Below are 9230 nucleotides of genomic sequence, written 5' to 3' on the forward strand. Positions count from 1 at the left end.
CTTTTGGTTCACGGGCCAGCGCTCAATCCACTGAGCCACACCAGCCAGGGCCCCTTTTTGATATTTTGAGTACCACCACGTCATTCTAGTCAGCATGGCTTAAAGGTAACACAGGCCCTCCTGTCGGTGTGATCTGTGACTCAGAAGTCAGTGACGTTGGCGTAAGTGATTTAACTCAGCCCCTCTTGGTCTGCACAGTGAGATGAGGGCTTAGAAATATCCTCAGAAGCCGGCAGTGAAGATCTGTCGCAAAGACAAGCTGCCAACGTGTTTGTCCTGGCACTGGTCACAAGCGAGAGCGGTTTCCTAACCATGCATCTTTTGATACTCGTACCAGAGATGTCCTGCTTGCTCTCTCGCAGAGAGGCCATGTGTGTGGGGGGGTGATGAGCAGGAGAAGATGCCCCTACCCCCGCCTTCCGCCGGCCGGGGTCCCTAGCACAAGGACTCTGTGACATCATGGCTAGCTAGAGAGTCCTGAAGGTGGAAGAGTCCAGGTCTGTTCAACGAACCCCAAACCCTGTAATTTTTTCAGTAAAAACGTTGAAAATAACATTTAAATTTGAGTTGGATTTATAACAACTGAAGCTCTTGAAACAGGTTTACAGTAGAAGCAATAAAAGCTTAGGGAGCCCAAGCTCTATTGGCTCTGGATGTCAGAAACGTACTCTTCAGGTGGAAGGGGTGTTCATATACTTCTTCCCTGAAAGCCTTTGTTTTGTTTCACCCTGAACAAGAGCCTATTTCACAGCGAGTGTTGCTCAGGAATTCAGCATCGCCGGTCCCCGGCCCCCTTCAGTGCAAAAAGGATGCTTGGGGGTTGAATTCAAGAAATTTCTGTAAGTCTTGGATTCTTTTCCTACTACTTACCCTGGGGTGTCAGTGTCAGCCACACGATGAGATAAAGACAGCACATGTTTTATCTTCGTGTAGAATTTTAATTTACCATAAGTCATGAGAATTCTGCAATTCGTGTGCCGGATACCTTGGGTCTCACTAACCAGACACACATACGTTCTGCCATTTCTCACCTGGGCCTCGGTTTCCGATTCTTCCGGTCGGTTCTGAAACAGACGGAACTGTGACGTGTCCCACGCCCACCTGACTTCTGATAGAGCCGGGAGCGATCTGGCTTGCTGTTTAGGGTCTGAATTCTCACCGCTGATCAGCTACATTAACGAAGTGTTTAGGTTGTATGGCCCGAGGGCTAGCCAGGAACATTTTCTCCAGTTTTCTTTTTCCCCGAATATTTTTGTGATACCAGGGCTCTTTCCTCTTATTTCGCCCCTCCTGTAATTTACAAAACCACTTTATTTTAAAGTTATAGCTTCACAGAAGAGTTGTAAAGGTAGTTACTAGTGGTCCCACATGCCCTTCCCCCAGAGCCCCACGGTGTGAACGTCTTCCGTTCCCGGATACGTTTGTCAACACTTAGAAAGTGACACCGGTACGTACTCTTAGCTGGACTCTGGGCGTTCTTCAGGGTTCCTGGTTTTCCCACTAATGCCCTTTTTCTCTTCCAGGATCCAACCTAGGAAGCCACATTGCATTGTTGACATACTCCTTAGTCTCTTCCAATCTGTGACGGTTCTCAGTCTTTCCTCGTCACGGATGACGTGACCCCACATGGCACTTTCGAGTGCATGTAATTTTTACAACAAAAATTTTAATGTACGCACACGTAGACACTTAGTCGCCAGCCCTTTGGGGCCGTGTCTCTCATGTCCTTCCCTCCCTCCCTGTCATCCCTCCATCTCTCCCTTTCTTTCCCCACTCCCTTCCTCCACATTGTCCCCCTTTCCTCAAAGGCCAGGCCCCTCGCTCTGCTGAAAACCAAAGGCGGGATCAGGCTGAGAACATGACCCCAGAGCTCCGGCCTGCTGCTCCCTGCAGGCACCCCGTGCTTACATTCCGCACCTGGAAACCCACTTGTAACATTTTGTCCTGGCCTTTCATCTCTGTGAGCAATTAAATGTCCTCTTCCGATTCCACGGATGAAAAGTACAAATCCTTCAGCCTGAATATTAGTTAACATTTGCTACTGTTTTGGCCCATGCGATCTCAAAAACACATTCTTGGAACTTGCGAAAAGTTACCGAAATTAGTGAGAACCAATCGATACTTCCAGCATAAAACTGCTCTGCATGACATCCGTATAATCAATCGCTTTGCATGTGTGTATTTTAATTGTTGTTCTTGCTTGGTAATAGTTTATTCAAGAAGCTATTCAGCTGGGTAGGTATTTAAAAGAATTTTTTGGGGGGTGCAACTGTCTTGTTTTTTTTTTTTGTTTATTTTTAATTGTACATCTTCCAAAGTTATTAACTTGTTTCTTTAAATTCAAATGCATACAATGATATGCAGATTCTGGCATGTCTATGCATAGTAAACTTTTTCTACCTTCACAGTAAGTAAAGTTTGGAAGCTAATAGCCTCAACCCCCTATAAAAGCTCCCCGCGATACACCTTTTTCCTTTCCTTTAACTAAAGTTAATGGCGCATTTGTTCTAGGACAGTTGTACCCAGGTCCCTCGGTTGACTTCTGGAATTTTTAACTCTTTGGTCTTTTAGAGAATCCAAGTTAATACAAGACGCAGATGAAGAAAAAGCTTCCTTGCAGAAGTCCATCAGTATTACTAGTGCCTTACTCACGGAAAAGGATGCCGAGCTGGAAAAGCTGCGGACCGAGGTGAGCCCCTGCCCCGGGGCCCCCGCCCCCCCCCCCCCCCCCACAGCGGGGCCGCCCAAGCCTGAGCCGGGCCCTGTGTTGCAGGTGTCGGTGCTCCGCGGGGAGAGCGCCTCCGCCAAGTCCCTGCACTCCGCGGTGCAGGCTCTGGAGTCCGACAAGGTGAAGCTGGAGCTCAAGGTGAAGAACCTGGAGCTTCAGCTCAAGGAAAACAAGAGGCAGCTCAGCAGCTCCTCAGGTAAACGGCCTGGCACCCCCACGCTGGGCTCCCCCACCCCACCCCTCCCCCTCCCTCACCACCCCTCCCCCTCCCTCACCACACCCCTCCCCCACCCCACCTCACCCCTCCCCCTCCCTCATCACACCCCTCCCCCACACCCCTCCCCCTCCCCAACCCCCGCCCCTCCCACCCCGTGGTCTTGAGTGTCGGCAGGAACTGAAGGTGGTAGGTGCCCCTGCGGGTTCAGGAGGGGCAGCAGCGAAGGGGGGCAGAGATGGCCCCGGCGCCCTTCCCTTGGGTGGCTGGGACCTCTGTCCCTTCGCAGCGGGGAGCCAGCCCGAGAAAACGCACCCGCGGGGCCGGGCAGGGCACAGGAACTCCCGAGGTTGTCCTCCAAGAGGCGCAGCCGGGGAGTCCCCAGAAAATGAGCTTCTAACACTGGCCCGTCATTGTAACAACAGGGAAAAAAGACGGCAGTTGTTTAAAAACTCCCCCTCCACCGTTTTCTTTTTTTTACCATAAGGTAACACGGATACTCAGGCAGACGAGGACGAAAGGGCCCAGGAGAGTCAGGTAAACATGCCTGCCTTTTGCTTTGCTTACTTGCTTTTTACTTTTTTAATCATCTAATCTTTTGAACAGGAAATACATTCATATGATCTAAATATTAAGCAATATTAAAAATATCAACAGTAAAAAAAAATCTCCCTCCAAACTTCTCTCTCCTGGTTGGTTCCCACCCCCCCAAACAGGTAATCACTGTTATTAGTGTCTTTAAAAAAAAGTCTTTTCAGGAATTTTTAAAAATGTACACATAAGCCAAGACTAATATAGTCTTCTCCCTTTCCTTTTTTTATTTTATTTTTTTACATAAATGGTGGCGTATTGCATAAAATAATGTGCACTGATCTTTTTATAGCTGTATAGTGTTCCATTTTATGGACGTAGCTTCATGTAATTGGTTCTTTATCCACTGACGTGACATGTGGGATGTTTCTGATCTCCTAGGGGTATGGGAGATGATGCTGAAATGACTTATGTTGGACAGCTGTCATTTTGCAGATACACTAGTATTTCTTCGGAGTAAATTTCTAGAAGCAGAACAGCTCTGTCACCTCTACCTTAAAAATACAGGGTTCCTAAAGCCAAAATTAACATAATAGCCCCCATTTTAAAAATGGGATGATATGGAGACACAACAGCACACAGGCACCAAGCGTCTGTCTTCGGTTTTAATGATACATTTTGGGTATATTTATCCTGTTTGGGAAGCACAGGTACAAAAGCCGTCTTTCGTTTGTAAATAAAAGCTCAGGGAGTTTGCGATTGGTCCGACCTCCCCTTCGAAAGGCGCGGAAGTCTTCAGCAGGCGGACTGGGTCACCCTGGTTAGCACCGCCTGCTTAGCGTGTGTGTCTGCTACACATCGGCCTCACTAACAATGTTTTCTCTTTCTCCCCCTTTCCTTTCTGCTTCTGCTCGTTCATCTGCCGCTGCCAACGCTTTTCTTCCCATCAGCAAATGGTTTGTTTTATGTTTCCTCACTTGCAAGCGCGTGGGGTGCGTGCGTGCATGTGTGTGTGTGTGTGTGTGGCTCCCCACGACACTTACATCCGCTCTGTGCCTTTTCCTCTTCCTGAAACGGAGCTCCTAGCATGACAGTCTCAGAAAATGCAGTGTCAGGAGGGAGTCTCCGGTGTGGGCAGCAACGCACTGCAGGGAGCCCCGGAGCCCCTGGCCGCCCGCTGGATTCCGTAACGTGCCCCAGCAGGAGAAAAGGGCCAGCCACTGCCTTAAATGTGGGACTATCTGTGTGTGTGTGTGCACTCATTCTCACTTTCTAATATTGTAAAGTGGGGTTTTTTTCATCAGCTACTTAGAGAAATGAGACCTTTTTATTATTGGTAGGAACGGGAAGACACTTTTTGTCTTTAAAGGAGACTGCCCTTGGTTTGAAAGCAAATGTCGGGACAAGAGTTTCCTCCCACTGGCCGTCCCGTTGTCCCACTGCCCAGTGGAACTGCTCCCTGGTGATGCTTTTTGTCACATTTTCTGTGTGTGTGTGTGTGTGTGTAAAACACAGGTTCAGTAACGGCCACTGTCGGCCCCATGACAGCCAAGCACACGCTGCAGCCCTGGCAGATAGTATGAGTCCGTGACTTCTAGATAGTCCCCTGTACACGCTTCAGACATTTTACATCTCTTTCTTTTCTTCTTCTGAACAAACTAGATTGACTTCCTGAATTCAGTAATAGTGGACCTTCAGAGGAAGAATCAAGACCTCCAGATGAAGGTGGAGATGATGTCAGAAGCCGCCCTTAACGGGAACGGGGACAACCTAACCAGTTACGACAGGTATTTCACATCAGCCGTGCTGATCAGAGCATAGTTTTAAAGCCAGGTCCTCCAGGCGGCTGGGGGGACAGTGCTCTGTGGTTAAGTGGCCGTAAATCCATTTCCACAAATCCGGCAAGAGCGTGGTACGCAGCACGGAGGGGCCTGAGCTGGACATTGAAATGCAGGTCGTAACAGTTCCAGTAGCGGGTACACTGAGCGGACTTGGCCGTAACTCCCGCTTGCTCAGGACCCCTTCCGCGCGCTCCTGTCCCTTAAATTCCTTCGGCTAGAAGTGAGTTTCTGATCACACACGTTCACATTTGCAGCGATGACCAGGAGAAGCAGGCCAAGAGGAAGCCTCGCCTCTTCTGTGACATTTGTGACTGCTTTGACCTCCACGACACCGAGGACTGTCCCACCCAGGCCCAGACGGCCGAGGAGCTCCCCCACTCCGCACACCACGGCAGCCGGAGCGAGGAGCGCCCGTACTGTGAGATCTGCGAGGTGTTCGGGCACTGGGCCACCAACTGCAACGACGACGAGACCTTCTGACGGAGCCGCAAACCGCGGACAGGGCTTCCGCAGCCGCCCCGGCGCCCGCACCCAGGCAACCGCACACCAGCATTGCGTGCGCAGGCTGCGGGAGGACGCACGTTATTTTTGACCCCCATCGACAGATCTAAGGAAATATTTTGATCTTCAACAAATCGCTCTTTTAGTTTCCCCTAGTAAGTTAGAGTAATAAATACTAAACACTTAGTCGGTGAGCTTTCACCTCTAATTGTGTCTTCTTGATTTTCAAGGTGAATGAGACGTTGCACCGGAAGCCATTATATTTGCAGTCCCGAGGGACACCTCTTAGAGCAGACCCCCGCTTCCCGATACCTTATTTAAGTAAATTATGCCGTTACTTTTCAGATTTGCACTAAAAATCTTTCCAGGCTGCATTTGTATATTTAGATCTTTTGGTTAAGCTTTGACACTGGAATGAGTTGGGAAAAACGTGCCATTTTGCATTTTCATCTACTCGTTGAAAGTATTTTATTCTTAATCGAAGAAATATCTTGAGTTCTTTGCACTACCTGCTGTCAGTAGTGCCTTTGCTTCGGGCTTGGTAACACTTTGGTGTGATCATAAAGTCATGAAACAGGTAAGGGGAGGGGTGAGCCCCCAAACTGCTGTGGGACATTTTATAATCGATATGCTGCACCCACTTACTCTACTGTGGCGTTTTATTGGTTCTGCATAATTTCAGCTTCTATATATTATATGTATATATATTTTTTAAAAATCTCTATTTTGGGAAAAAGCATACACAATGTGTCTTTCTTTTCCGATTTCTACCTTTGCGAAAAAGCAAACACTTAGAATGTTCATCAGGACATAAAGCGCTAGGCCAGAAAGAGCATCACACAGTGTGGGAAGTACCTTTTCTTTTGTTTCCAGTTTGTTTCTTGATCAGATACAAATAAATCCAATTTTTTTCCTTCTCCAGCAGATATCCCCAGCAGTCAATGAGTTAGATAATAAGCCACTATAGCACACCTACATTCACCAGTCTACAATCTTGACAAGTTGTTTTTACTGTGTTTTTAGATGAATGTATGATGAGAAATTCAACGTTAATGAATTTGGATTTTCTTATCACAAAAAAATTAAATGAAGGACCTCAGCCTCCAGAAGTTTATCAACCAGTTTGAATCTATTTATCTTGATTTGAATGTCTTCTAGAAGATGTAAAAAGTAATAAATGGATCTTCCATGCTACATGTATAATAAGAACTTCTATAATTGTATATATGCATTTGATGTATTTTCCCCTCAAGATTATTAACTGTGTTTGACAAGTGAAAAATCTGCAATCGGTTGAAATTTTTTGGTTATAAACGTAATAAGAATTGTTTCACAAACAATATGTAAATCAGTATTAAAATTTGAGCAAATGTTCAGTACCTACTTTAATAAATGGTTATTCTCTTTTGCCCAGTGGTAGTAACTGAGGTTAGTCTCAGGTTTACCTGTCATAATGGTGTTTCTTCAAAGAAGCCAGCACTGTAGACCCAAGTAGCAATTTCTACTGCAGTCTTGCTGATGAACCACTAAGAAACTGGTATATCCTTTTTATCTTAAAGCATTCTAAGAATCATTTAGCATAACAAATACCTACGGTTGTTATCCATTGCTGCGTTACAGAGTATTACCAGAGAGAACTGAGTGGCACCATGTGGTAGCAACTGTTAATCCATGGAGTTTGAGAAAGAAACTGAAAGTTGCTGTGATATTCACCTTAATGAGTACCGAACCAAACACCTGTTTTACGAGCGCCGACTTCCCCACACGTAGGTATTTCCAAAGCAGTTACTAGTTACTTGAAGAAGGACATGACTTTTCCCTAAATAATACCATGATAGTAGTCCTTGCCTTTAGTATTGACCGCGCGGGATTAAAAGACTCAAATTATTCATTAAACTTACTGTGATCAGTTCACACTACATACATGAATCATGTTGTACACCTAAAACTGATACAATGTTACATGGCAATGGGAGCTCAAAAAAAAAAAAAAAAACCAAAATAAAACCACTAAACAAGTATGCAATATTTATGGGCAAATACATCAGGATAGCACACTCTCCAAACATCGTACGCAAGTAAAACCCCTCGTGGTCATCGAGCATCCTGGTCCTGTCTGAGGGGCAGTTAGTCACCCAGGTCTTGCTCCCTGGCAGCTGGCTGCCGAGCTCTCACTGGCCTGGGGCATTTTTCCTCTGAGTAGGCGGTGCCCTCACTCAACAGCTCAGGACAGGGCCTGCTTAGCTCAACATTTCTTCCTACAGACGGGGCTCAAATAATACACTTTCTCAGCTGAGCAAAGGACCCGCGCATGGGGGAAGAATTTGTGATACAGGGTGAGAAACCACTGGGAAAACCAGGTTGAGAACAGCCTGCAGGAGCGGAAACAAGTTATTTTAAAACCCAAATGTCTGATGGAATCATGACGTTGAGAGCGGAAGGCAAGTTCGCTCTTGGTGTACTCAGACTCCAGGGCAATTGCCTAGCGAGGCTCCGGGACGAAGAGCCGGAAGATCAGAGGGGGCCTTGCACGCCCGGACCAAACATTGCCAATCCTCCCACCGGATCCCACACAGCCAATTTCTACCCCCAAGTATTGAATGAAGATATCATCCTAAAACAATAAGCACTTTCTGAGCAATTTGGCCCAGGTACCCTGATAAGCTCTTTTTTTTATCTTAATAATTATTTTATTTTATTTTTTAATAACATTTATTTGTTTATTTGTAGAGAGAGGGGAAAAAGAGGGAGAGAAACATCAAGTGTGGTTGCCTCTCACTCGCGCCCCCAGTTGGGGACCTGACATGCAACCTTGTCATGTGCCCTGACTGGGAATCGAACCAGCGACACTTGGCTCGCAGGCCGCCGCTCAATCCACTGAGCCACAGCAGCCAGGCTGATAAACTCCTGATGTGAATTGCAGGACACTGTGATATCCACAACTCACAAGGTCACATGCGAATTTTACTGAAGCAGCAAGTTGGGGGCGTGGATTCCACGTCGGATAGTAGCGTGAAATGCAGTAAAAGTCTACGAAGAAGAGCTAATTAAGTCGCTGGAGGTTCCTTCAGACCCTGGCCCTTGTCAATTTCAGCCCACAAACCACAAGAGCAAAGCGAAGGTCCTTTTGATTGATCTAATTTAAAAGATTTCCGTTCACGTTTAGCTTCAAATTACCATTTTGCAGCGCATACGCTTGCTGCTAAGAAGAAAGTGGTGATTTTAAAAATTTAAACGGAGCGAGCAGGACCCAGCCTCTGTCTTTCAATTAAACTCAATTCTCAGCGCCCAGCGACCGCAGGCCTGAGGCAGCTTCGGCGGGAGAACTCGACGGCGCTAGGGCCGCGGGGAGCCGCAGACGCCGGCCCGTTCCGGCTTCCGGGTTTGCGCGCTGACGGCGACGGCGGTCACGTGA

General features: G+C 47.1%; 1 protein-coding gene across 1 annotated transcript in view; it reads left to right on the plus strand.

Annotated features, from left to right (window-relative positions):
* CLIP1 (CAP-Gly domain containing linker protein 1) overlaps positions 1–7224 on the plus strand; it is a 73726-nt gene extending 66502 nt beyond the window's left edge. Inside the window, exons 22-27 of the mRNA XM_090257304.1 lie at positions 2572–2689; positions 2774–2924; positions 3430–3479; positions 4424–4429; positions 5136–5260; positions 5569–7224. Of these exons, the coding sequence (XP_090113430.1) occupies positions 2572–2689; positions 2774–2924; positions 3430–3479; positions 4424–4429; positions 5136–5260; positions 5569–5794 (676 nt within the window). The 3' untranslated portion in view covers positions 5795–7224. The remainder of the gene's footprint in view (positions 1–2571; positions 2690–2773; positions 2925–3429; positions 3480–4423; positions 4430–5135; positions 5261–5568) is intronic.
* Positions 7225–9230: the final 2006 nt, after the last annotated feature.

Source organism: Furipterus horrens, unplaced genomic scaffold (genome assembly GCF_987537825.1).
Source record: "Furipterus horrens unplaced genomic scaffold, mFurHor1.1.pri manual_scaffold_11, whole genome shotgun sequence".
NCBI classification, from domain to species: Eukaryota; Metazoa; Chordata; class Mammalia; order Chiroptera; family Furipteridae; genus Furipterus; species Furipterus horrens.